Consider the following 12849-nt stretch of genomic DNA (forward strand, 5'->3'; position numbering starts at 1 on the left):
CTACTTTAACGTTCCCTCTGATAGGCAATGAAATTGGTTGCTACTGCTCTCAATAATGTGGTGCGTTACGGTTTTAAGCTGCTGTTCCTTGACATTCACATCATCACTATGATGTCAGCCAAGCTCAAATATGGAGTTGCCAAGCAATCTGTACATTCTGATTGGCCACATACTGTATTCTTCTAACGGGCACAGGCTCTGATTGGCCCTGCTGCAGAACGGCCAGTGCACTAGTTCAATTGAAATGCTGAGAATTAAATACTGCCACTTCACTCCAAGAGGTGGTTTACAGCAGTACAGGAGGTCTTTTTTTAAGTGGGTACGGTTATAGTAAGTATGTCTACCTGTCACACCTCAGACACTGTTGTAAAGGCAAATGTTATCACCAACCTTATCATCTTACATGTACTTGATATACTGACCAAGACTGACCAGTCTTCTTTAAGCCCGATAAAATACCCACACAATCTCTCCATCACACAAACACACATTCACTCTTAGTGTTATCTTAAATCTGCAGCCCATCCATTGAGGCCTAACGACCCCTGCTTCCCATGCTGTAACCCCCCTCAACCCTCCAGCCAGCCAACTAGCCAGTGGAGCGGGGCTTTGAGATGAGCACAGAGCCCTGTATCAGTGCTGGATCTGTCTGTACTAACCTGACTGATCCAGGTCAAACACCAAGAGGATAAAGACACCTGCTGTCTCACCATAGGGACCCCTGCCAGGCCACTCCATTTTAGTACAGCTGTGTGTGTGTGTGTGTGTGTGTGTGTGTGTGTGTGTGTGTGTGTGTGTGTGTGTGTGTGTGTGTGTGTGTGTGTGTGTGTGTGTGTGTGTGTGTGTGTGTGTGTGTGTGTGTGTGTGTGTGTGTGTGCGCGCAATAAAGATTAGAATAGTGGATGTACTGGAAATAATAGTTAGTGTCTGTCTTTCTTGAGACAGTTACAATGGCTTATCTTTTAACATAAAACATTGCTGGTACAATGTGCAGAATAAAATATACATCCAATAGCAGCAGTGTCAAATACAATGTGCAAAAGATAGCATGCATATTAATATAATAATACATAACAATGAAAAAATTAAAATAAATCAACTTAAATAGCTAAACGGAGACCCCTGGGGTCACATAATTCGATGGGTCACTGATGCTGGTGTAACTCCAAACAGCGTAGTACAGAGGGTCTTTCCCACTCAGGCACGCCCCTGTACTAGTGTTGCCAGGTTTTGCGAAAGAAACAAGCAACTAGGTCTATGTAAACAAGCCCAAAAGAAGTGTGCCCTTCCTTCACCCTTTAAACATACGTTGGGCTATTTGAAAGTAGCCGATCTACAAGCTCACAACGGTCGCGATTGTGGGCTTGTTTCCAAATATTTTAATCATTATTTAAACCAGTGTTTCTCAAATAATATTGTCATGAAAATGTTTTGTGCCCAGGGGAGCATTTGTGTTGTTAGAATGTTTCATACATATTCCAAATATTCCACATTTTATTGCAAGAGTTTTGAAAATAGCAGATGTACAAGCTCACAACGCGTCGCATCTGTTTTCAAATAGCCAATGTATAGGGTTAGAGTGCTCATGTCATGTGGCACGCTTCTTTTGGGCTTGTTTTCATATACCTGGTTACTGCTTATTTCTCTCGCAGAGTCTGGCAACATTGCATATCAGCTGCTGCAGCAGATTCATTCCATCCATGGCTGTTATGATGGACGAAACAACCGAAGCAGAAGCACAAACCAATAATAATAATAATAATAGTGACAATAAATCAAACATTAATTAACCCTAATCAGCCGCCTTTGAAGTGTTTCTCATACAAATTACTGTTGGATTTCTTACTACAAACCAAATGGATTTTGACGGATTTCTCCAATCAGGAAAAACGGGGATTTGATGAGATATTTCGTTAACCGTTATGAACGTTAAATTACCGTGACGTTACGCACTCTCACTCTCTCTCTCTCTCTTGACTCCTGCTCAGGTGAGTGACTTGGATTTTTACGTGATTAAACATTGATTGATCAGATCAGATCAGATCGGATTTGGTTTGCTTTGACATGTTTTTGCTTACTGAGACTGTTCCAAAGAGAGACGTTAACCCAATTTACCATTTTCGTAACGGTTTGCGTGACATTATGATTACATTGGCTTTAGCTCAGGATAAATAATGTTAGAGCGGCAGGGTTGCCATGTCAGCTTATTATAAGCGACTTTGGTCTTGTTTTTCTGCAAAGTTGCTTGTAAATATATTGGATAGTTGCTTATTTTTGGGCTTGTTTCCTAATGTTGTTGGATCTGGACAAGTGGATCTGAAACATGTCAAGGACCCCCACAATTAATATGTATTTGTCCACAGACTCCCATCTAAAAATATTTTGTGCCAGAGACACCCTCCCCATACCAGATTTGTGTTGTTAAAATGTTTCAAAAATGTTGTCCAAAATTACCTTTATTATTTTTGTCTTTCATTTTATTCTACAAGCTCACAAGATCTATAAGCTCACAACACAACGCCTCGCATCGCGACACGTTGTGAGCTTGTAGATCGGCTATTTTCAAATAGCTGTAGTGGCAGAATCCAGGAGGGTTGGCAGGTAGCCTATAGTCTCTTCTTTTGGTCTTGTTTTCATAGACCTCGTTGCTTGTTTCTCTCGCAGACTCTGGCAACACTATAGAGTGGCTGTCTACTACCGCTAGTGTATGATATGGGCTAATGTGGGTCAGTAGGGGAAATCAAATCAGCTCTCTTTGAGAGCAATCACCTTGAAATAATTAGAGGAAGGTTCCTTCATTTTGTCAAATGTTTTAATGTAATCAATACGAAATGCACTTCTGATGTAGAAACCCTTTTTTGGAATGTGATTTAATACCATTTTAATTTGTTCAAATGTTTGTGTTTTCCTTTGCTCTTTTTAATTATTCTGCTGCATATTATGTCTAAGTGTCTTGGCCAGGTCTCCCTCGAAAAAAGGGATTTTATAAAAAATAAAACAAAAAATAAAAGTCTCTGGTGACTATCCTGGTTCATTTGGACCAATCACCCCCCCCCCACACACACACACACACACACACACACACACACACACACTAACATTTTTGATTTTCAAAACTAGCGAAAATAGTAGTTTGTCTGTTTTGCTATTATCAGGTGATGAATTATACAAGCTTGAAGTGGTTAAATTATGTGTTTATTAATTTACGTTACGTATGTTCGCTCACTAGCCAACATTGGAGCATCACAGGTGCTCCTGTGAAGCCTGCAGATTGGCCCCCCTAGAATGGCCCCGGCCCATACCAAGATCACCAACAAGGACGGCCACGGGGTCCATCTGTCGAACAACTTGGATTCCGATGGGGGGGCCGTGCTCCGCGTCGAAATGGAGCCTCAGATGAAAAGAACAGAGGACGGTTACTCCCAAAACATGGACTCCTGCCTCTCCAAGAGCACGTCGGAGGTCCCGCTCCTTCCCCCAATGCTGGCAACATCTGCCGCCCAATACAAGGCTGTGCTCCTCCCCAGCCCGGCCTCCATCCTCAGCCTCCTGTCCATCCACAAAAGCTTAAAAGATTCCCCTCGGGTGGCCCCAGGGCTCCCAGGTGCAACAGACATGTATTTGCTCCCTGTCCCCGAGCACAATGGGCAAGAAGCACGCATGCAGCCAGGACACAGTGGCGTGCCTGGCTGCGGGCCAGATGGCTGTGATGTTCCCCAGGCCCCTGCTCCTCTTCCTCCGCTCTTCCATTGGGAGGAGAAGGCCCAGCCCCGGTACCACCCTACCTTCCTCACACACCCGGTTACTGTGACCCAGGAGGAGAAGGAGGAGGAGGAGGTGGTAGACAGTCATCACCCCCCAGCTCTGGCACAGCCTTGGGGGGCCGGTTCGAACTCCGACCGCCGGCCCGCGTCTGAAGCAGCAGTGCTGGAAGAGGCGACGGTGCGGGAGCTGACCCGATGGCAGCTCTCCAGGCAGGCAGGCCTGCAGAGCTGGGCTGGGAGGCTGCAGAGGAGACTCCAGGCTCTCCAAGGGCGGCATGCCGTGCTGCACTGCAGCCAGCAGCTGGAGGGCCTGGAGAAGGCCCTTCTTCAGACCAGTGGGATCGCCTCCTCCACCTCCAACACTCAGGACGACACCAAGCAGTGGTGGAAAAAGTACTCAAATGTTTTACTTAAGTAAAAGTATCAATACTGCAATGTAGAAGTACTCTGTTAAAAGTAAATCTCCGGAATTCAAAATTTCATTCAAAATGTAAAACTACAAAAGTATTGGTATCAAAATGTACTTAAAGTACCAAAAGTAGTAGTACTAAAATGTTTGAAAATAGCAGATCTACAGGCTCACAACGCGTCGCATCGCGACGCATTGTGAGCCTTGTAGATCGGCTATTCAAATAGCCTAGGTATAAAATACGGCTAAAGTGGTTAATGTATGTTTTATAATGTAATGATTTATATCTGCAAAGTAACTACCGGTAGTAACTAAAGTTTTCAAATAATTGTAGTGGAGTAAAAGTACAATATTTGCCTCTGAGATTTAGTGGAGTAGAAGTAAAAGTATAGACAATTGGAAATACTCCTGTAAAGTAAAAGTACCTCAAAATTGTACTTAAGTACAGTACTTAAGTAAATGTACTTTACACCACCGATGACACTAAGCCTCCTTTGCCCCGCAACACGCAGATGTCCCACGGGTCGCAGCACCCGCCTGTCTCCCCCGGTGCCTTCCACGGAGCTAGAGGAGTTCGGCTGCTCCGGCCGGGCGGTGCTGAGAGGGCTGCAGGAAGCGCTGGACTCTGAGGCCACAGCCAGCAGCAGCTCGGACGAGGAGTCGGATCTAGAGAGCAGACGACGAGGAAGCAAGCCGTTGCCAACGTGAGTTGTGAAGTACTTGTTGTAGTAGGTGAACATTTGGCGAAAATAGCAGACCTACAAGCTCGCAACGTGTCACGTTGTGAGCTTGCAGGTCGGCTATTTTCGGCGAAGACATTTGGTGTGGTGGGGGGGGGGGAGTAGGGGGGTATGGTATAGTGTCTATTTGTCTAAATGTCTCCCTCTGGCTGGGAGACATTAAGCATGTAGGGTTCAAATGAGGGGTTCGGAAACCTTTTCAGCTGGGACCCAAAAGATACATTTGGTGTCTCCCCAGGACCCAAACCTACAAAAATAAATTATGAATTAACCACTTAAGATGTATTCAATAGTGAAAATAGCCATCTTTTACTATTTTCATAGTTCACTTAGTTCACTTTTTTAATTCAGAAATTATTTTTAATTGTTTAAAAAAAAAAGCTTTTACTAATTTGTATTTCAGCCTTTATTGACAGTGACAGCGGAGACAGATAGGAAATGCAGAGAGAGTAGCGGGATGAATTCAGTAACATGGTCGGCATCGAACCCGGGAAGTCGCTTAAGAGCATTGCTTCGTAACCATTCGGCTACTGGGTCGTCCCCCAAGTGGTTAATGTTTTGATTATCTAGTGCAAATATGGTGCACCAGCAGCTAGCTGACAGGTGATAATGGCTGTGGGTTTCTTTATAAACAAGATGATTGATAAGCACTTTTATAAGCATTTGTTATTTTGCAATTAGACACCACGACACCTGCCGTTTTTCTGAGCAGGGCTTTTAGTCAAGCTGACAGCTGCTTCCTTGGACTCGAGTTTTCAGTCTGTTTGGATTTGACATATTATTATTTTGACATAGACATAGATTACACAGCAGGTTGTAACAGCTAAATAAACAGCCTAGGGTCTTAGAGATCACATGCTGCATGTTTGTAACATATTGATTTGAGGACAAACTTGAACCCATTAAAAGCGGGAAAGCATCTGTGTCATTTTGTATTTTAACCACTTTAACCAATATTTTATACTTTAATCTGCTATTTAAATAGCAGATATACAAGCTCATAGCGCGTCACTTTGTGCCGTGCTATGAGCTTGTAGATCTGCTATTTTTTTATATCGGGAAAATGTGTACAAATCTTTGAATATAAATATATTTTCTTAAGCTAATTTTTTTTAACTGAAACCTTTGCTTCTGGGGGTCCCTGGAACAAAATATTTTGAGATGAGGGTCGTCAAATACATATCATTTTGGGGATCCTTGACATGAAAAGGTTTGAGCACCACTGATATAGCGACATACGTTTTTTTCAGAAAACTGTTTTAGAAGATATTTGTAGAATCGGCCTCAGGTCTTAATGGGTTAAAATGATTAAATTATGTATCTACCCTTAAAAAAAACAACCCAAAAGGACTAACCCAAGAACAAACATTACTTTTTAGGCCAATGACCAAGAAGTTAGTTCCACTACCTCCAGGACTGGGCCGAGCCTGAACCCAGCCAGGCACAGTTCGTTGACGTCAGCTGGAGCTGTTATTTGTTTCCATTCAAACTACCAGGGTGATTCATATAATACACACTGACTGGGTTGGATGGATCAGTGGTTCTCAAACCTTTTCATGTCCCCAAATTAATATGTATTTTAAAGGAGACCCCCATCTGAAAATATTTGGTGTCAGGGACCCCCATACAAGATTTGTGTTGTTAAAATGTTTCAAAAAATATTCCAAAAATGTCATATTTTTTTCAAGATTTCTTTTTAAATAGCTGATGTATATAATATATATATACTGTAGGATTAAAGTGGTTAAACTGGGGACCACCTGGAACGCCCTCAAGAACCCTGGACCGCCATTTTCCTATAACCTTTTTCAACATTAGAAAATGAATTTGTTTTTATAAAATAAATGTAAATAAGAAAAAAGTAATAGAAAAGTAATGGTCCCTTCATGCATTAGAATGATAATATCAGTCACCAGAATCAGGGATGAATGTTTTCAATGAGCCTAACATGGTTAACATGGAGTATGAATTTGAATGGGCTCATATAGGAGGCAGGCGTGTCTGATCAAAAGAATAACACTGTAATATGTTTCCTTTGGCCTTCAAGCCCAGCTTCATTGGGCGGTGCTTAAGAAGAACGTTTTCTGTTTTCTCCCAGCTGTGGAGAGCGTGACGTTTCGCTGTTTGTCTTTGCCTGACACAGGGAGATACCCCCCCCCCCCCCACACACACACACACACACTCACACGCACTTTCCTTGCTGCAGTCATGAAGATTTCAACAGCCGGTCTGTGCCATCCTGCCCCAGTTGCCTCTCTCAGGGGGAAACTTATTTTGTGTGTGTGTGTGTGTGCGCGTGTGCTTGCGTGCTTGCTTAGTCCTCCTCACTCCTGCCTTTGCTCAAGGAGGAGTTGGATTATTAACCCATTTGACTGAAGTCGACCTTGAAGTGAAAAAAAATGGCATAAGCACTCAGCTATGCCTGGTTCTGAACAACATCCAGCACTTACACTCTAAAAGTGCTTCTAAGATACTGGGAGATGTTCCTATGTTGTTGTGCTCCTTCCTTTAGACACACAGCGTCACACGGCATAGTGTTTTACAGCCGAGTTATTTGTGGTGGTGGCAAGCCAAGACACATAGAGTCACACAGCGGAAACACTGTGTACATGCAACTCAGGAATGATAATACTAGGATACTGTTGTCGGTTTGGGAAGTCTGTTTGTGGTATAGGCCTTAATGTCTGATATGGTGGCAAGCTATCGCAAACCAATCTAGGGTATATAATAGTGTGTGTATATCAGGCCTATGGTATATCATAATATGATAAACTGCAGTTTTTAACATTTAGGAAAGGGGTACAGCTTTCACAGAGGTGAAACGTTTCAGTCTCATCTGTGAGTAGATACGCTATTTTTGAAAACCCTTTGAATAGCGCTTAAGTGGTTAAAGGTAGGGTAAGTGATTTACTTTGGTCAAAATAAGTGTTAAATAGCTTTATATTCTGATAGTACTCATTGCTATAGAGTGTTTGTTCAGTAAAAGGAGTCTCACATGTCTCTCCAGCTCTTTATTAAACAGAAAATGCATTTTCAGTGATCTCTCCTGATTGGCTTAAATTTTGTCTCCTACCTGAAAATGTACTATATAATGTACTATATTCTGTTTACTAAAGAGCTGGAGAGACCCCTGTGACTGAACAAACGCTCTGTAGCAATGATTAGTATCAGAATATAGTACTTCAACCTTTTTAACAAAAAAAAAAACGTTAAATATTATAAGTTTGTGTTTTTAGATTGTTGATGTCAATACCCACCCAGTGAGACATGGGAAACCATACTCACAAACATCAGTCTTTTTGCTTCACTTTTGGAAGTTTGTCTTTTGTCCCCTTGGGTCATTTTGTCTGTGGCTTTGATACACGGATGTCTCTTTCAGCAACAGTGTTTGTCTTTGGTTGAACTATTTGAAGGTCAGAACTTGCCTGGCTGTTCTCTTCTTCTGTTCAGCCCCGTGTGGAATTAAGACGAGAGATTTTAGGCCGACTCTCTCCCAGTACCAGCAAGTCGCCAGGTAACCACCCACCCTGGACCAGAATGTGTGAACGTTAGCTTGACATCAATGTCAACACGTGGCAGGGCAGAGGGAGGCTGGGGTGTAGTTTCTTTTTCAAACTAACACCAACAGTTAATTGGACTAATCAATTAAATAAATAAGAGCAAAATAATCTATTTTAATAATACAATCGATTTTGAAGTTTGTTTTGGTTTAAGAACAAGCATAATGATTGACTGGAAAGACCTGCGTTTTTAATGCCTCCAAGTACAGATCTAGGATCAGATTTCCTTTTCTCAATCGGTGTTGTGAAATGCCAAACCGGATCCCCAATCATCAACCAGGGAATTTAGTAAATTCATGGACCTTTTTTATGAAATGGAGAATATAGCGTACATTTGGGCATTTACTGGCATTATTGACCATACATTGTGCAGAGTTAAAAAGAAAAAAGGGACACACTCTATTATTATCGTACATCTGGCGACACCGGGCCATGACGCATTCAGTATTATGTATCATTATCCTCTTGTATGTATCCTCTTTGTATTTCCAAGAGCTCCACATTTGAATTCCAATACTTCACTCCTGCTCTAGCCCTGAGGCAGCAATTATGTGAAAAAATCAGTATGCTGAAAACAAGTGATCAAATGGGGGTGGAATGAGGATGCAGTGTTCGCTCCGTAATTTTATATAGCCGTGGTGCTTGGAGGCATTTCTGGCTTTGGTTTCATATCCGTCCTCATTGTAATTTAAAATGATAAGGCCCCCCCCACACCTCCACCCATAGATACTTGATGAAAACGTTAGTTCCGAACACTACTTTGCTTTGCTTTAGAGGCAAATTGGGCTAAATCATTTTCACTTCAAATGTTCTCTGCCTGTGGTTATAATTCTGTCTGACTAAAGCCAGTGGTAGCCCTGGGATCTGTCTGTAAGTCTCCTGTGATTCCAGTAAACAAGCTGACGACAAAGGAACACACATTACATTTTACTAGCTCTGGAAACAGGAACAGGGAGGGCTTCTTCCTTGTGTGTGTTTATTGTGTCTGCAAATGTCAGTGGTGGAAGGAGTTCTCAGATTATTTTTTTTACTACTTTTATTAGTAAAAGTAGCACTGTGTGTACAAGTAGAAGTCTTGAATGTTTAAGTACAGGACTTGAGTCAATTTGTCATGTCCCACTACTTGTTATGTCCACTCCCACAACTGTGTGTGTGTGTGTGTGTGTGTGTGTGTGTGTGTGTGTGTGTGTGTGTGTGTGTGTGTGTGTGTGTGTGTGTGTGTGTGTGTGTGTGTGTGTGTGTGTGTGTGTGTGTGCGTGCGTGTGCGCCTGTTTGTCCGGGTTCATTTGTCCTTGGAAGTTTAAACCTGTCTTTTGTCGAAATAAGTCCCCCTACTGTGTACAATTGCTTTATGTGCTCCCTCAATGGCTCCCCACAAAGAGACTTTTTATGGCATGTCCGCCTTGAATAGCATCTCTCCTTCTCACTGGAGAGGTTGTTGCCCCTCTTGGGAATAAAATTCCAGCCTTGAGAATAAGAGCTCGACCGATAAACTGGAGTAACGGAATGGCCGATATATTGGTCATTATTTGACTTGCTGATACCACGGTATCAGCAGTTATGCAGCCGATGTCCCTATTTTGGGCTTGTCGTTATAGACCAGATCAGAATGTTTGAATATTTGTAAACAAACAGGTATTTCTGGGTAGAATGTCTATGGACGTTTTCCAAAATACTGTATAAAATAAAGTGTCCAGAACATTAGCTATGTCTAGTTTGTCAACAAAATAAGGATAATGAATAATAATGCTCCAATGCGACACTGCCGGCGTTATCTACCCGGAAATATATTGTTGGCTGTGTTGATGATGTCATCATGATGATACGGCAAAAATGATCACGTTGCGATCACGTTTTTTTAAACGTTTTCGAATAGACGTAAGTGGTTTATTAAAAAATATATAATATAAATGTTATATTATAATTCACAACGTATTGTTTTGCTCATTTATTTGGGGGCCACCTTGCAATACCCTCACGGCCCACCAGTGGGCCCCTACCCACAGGTTGAGAACCACCGATCTAGGACTCTCGGAAATCGGGACCGGCATCGGACCCAAAACCCCTGGCATCGGTCAGGTTCTACTTAAGACTAGCCCTGGAGAAAGTATTCTGACACAAAAAAATGCTGAGGATATAGGGCCTGGCTGCTTGAGCAGAGTGGTACTACTTTCATTTCAAACCAAACATCCAAATAGCTCGTTTTCTGCTCGTGCAGCAGTCCTCAAACAGCCCTGGCCCTTGTTAGTTTTCAATTTGACCATGTGTTCATAATTTGACATTATGGGAAGCAAGTTGCGGCCATCCTGGGCTGGCTAATTCTTGGAAAGTTAAACTGCGGGGCACACCCTGCAAAGTTAACCCTTTAAAACCCGGGAAAGTGTCATTTTAAGATTTCTTTCAGATATACAAGCTCATAGCGTGGCACAGAGTGCCGCGCTATGAACTTGTAGATCTGCTATTTTTTTTAAATCGTGAACATTTTAGCAAAACTTTTAATATATATATTTTTTAAGCGAACATTTGTAACTGTCAAATGTCTTAACAAATGTCTTAATGTTTCTGTCTTATGTTGTTCCAGGGACCCCCCCAGAAGCTAAGATTTGAGTTAAAAATGTTGTTATAAAAAGATTTGCACAAATGTTCAAGATAAAAAAAAAAAAGCAGATCTATAAGCTCTTGCCGCGCTATGAGCTTGTAGATCTGCTATTTTTAGTGTATAAAATCATGGTTATAGCTCAAGTCTAAAATGACACTGATGCGTTCCCGGATTGAATGGGTTAATGCCCCATGACACGAGAGCCAAAACTGTGTTTGGAAAAGCTCTACTCCTCCAGCTACAGTACTAGTAGGGGCCTGGCCTTTTTCCTAAGCTGGGATTTGGCTGAGAGAGATGCTTTAATGACTTTCTCATTGTTGAGAAGGCAGTAGAAGCTATGCAAACATTGTCTTGCCTACGGCTAATGTGTACAATCTGTCAATAGCTTTGTCCATAGAGGTGTGTGTGTACTGTGTATGTGTATACTGTATGTGTGCATGTGTGAGCTTGCATCTATAACAGCAAACTAGGGCTGCAACTATTGGTTCTTTTCCTAGTGATTATTCTATCGATTAAGCCGTTTTATTTATTTTTATATATCAATGAATCGATTAACCACTTAAAGGGATAATTCACCCCAATAACCTTTTTTCTATCGATTAGTCACCCCATGGATACTTGAATTTATGGATATTTTGAAGTTTTTGTCACATTCCTAAGCCAATAATTTGATGACCGGCAGCGGTTCCGGTGGGAGACACAAAAGAGTCTCCTTTGTGTCTCCTATACCGGAACCGCTGCCTACCGGTCCGCTGGTCATCAAATTATTGGCTTAGGAATGCGACAAAAAACTAAATATATCCATGAATTCAAGTCTTTATGGGGTGACTAATCGATAGGAAAAAAAGTCATTTTGGGGATGTTGAACTATCCCTTTAAGCCCTATTTTATACATTGTCACATGACGGTCCATCCATCCATACATCTTCAACCACTTATCTGGAGTTGGGTCGCGGGGGCTCACTGCTTTGTGCACATGTTCGAGTGCCTCTGTGCAGAGTCAGTTTACCCGGCACAAAAATCACGTAAACCCCCCCCCCCATTGATGAATCAGACTATTGTTGTGGAAAACACTCGTATTTGCGCTTGAGTATAAAATATGTGCGTACCCGCGCTTCATGAATGAGGCCCATTGTGTTTTTGTATACGTACATCAAGTAGTCTTCCTCTTAATCTGCCTTTGAGGTTCCTCCTCTCCTCTCCTCTCCTTCTCTTCGTCATGTTGCTATGCTTAGCAAATATTCCTGGAATTTTCCTATTTGGCAGACAGAGAGAGCCGCGGCATAGCCAGACCTGATTATCCTCTCTGTGAAACTCCACTACAGACATTCATTACCCAATTACAGGCCTCTCCCTTCGTCTAAAACATTTTCTTATTGGTCACTAATGAACTCTAATAAAGTAAGCATGCTAGGCTCTGTGGCTAGCTGAACGCTGTAGACAATGCATTCTCCATTTAATTAAATTGGCTTCCTTTAAAGTATAGCCTAACAATCCTAACCCAAAATTAGAGCTGTTTATGTCAGTGGTTCTCAAAGTGCAGTCCGGGGGAGGGGGGGGGGGTCCTCTGCTCAACTAAATTAGTTGATATAGCATCAAAATCTGTTTAGCCACTTTAACCCTATATACGTGTACTTTGGAAAATAGCCGATCTACAAGCTTGTAGATAGGCTATTTTCCAAAGATCTGGAAAAATATCTGGAAACATTTGTAATATTTATGAAACATAAATATTTTCAGATGGGGGTCCGCACAGCCAAATACATATCATTTGGGA

The 12849-nt window shown here is 42.0% G+C and overlaps 1 protein-coding gene across 4 annotated transcripts in view; it reads left to right on the forward strand.

Moving 5' to 3' along the window:
* The first annotated feature begins 1705 nt into the window (after positions 1-1705).
* The window catches only part of kansl1l (KAT8 regulatory NSL complex subunit 1-like), a 50233-nt gene continuing 39089 nt past the window's right edge, over positions 1706-12849 (forward strand). For all 4 annotated transcript variants that reach the window (XM_080457168.1, XM_080457167.1, XM_080457169.1 and 1 more), the window contains exons 1-3: positions 1706-1988; positions 3230-4157; positions 4686-4877. In XM_080457168.1, the coding sequence (XP_080313294.1) occupies positions 3286-4157; positions 4686-4877 (1064 nt within the window). In that variant the 5' untranslated portion in view covers positions 1706-1988; positions 3230-3285. The remainder of the gene's footprint in view (positions 1989-3229; positions 4158-4685; positions 4878-12849) is intronic.

This window comes from Gymnoscopelus braueri (assembly GCF_963280865.1).
Source record: "Gymnoscopelus braueri genome assembly, chromosome: 18".
Classification (NCBI taxonomy): domain Eukaryota; kingdom Metazoa; phylum Chordata; class Actinopteri; order Myctophiformes; family Myctophidae; genus Gymnoscopelus; species Gymnoscopelus braueri.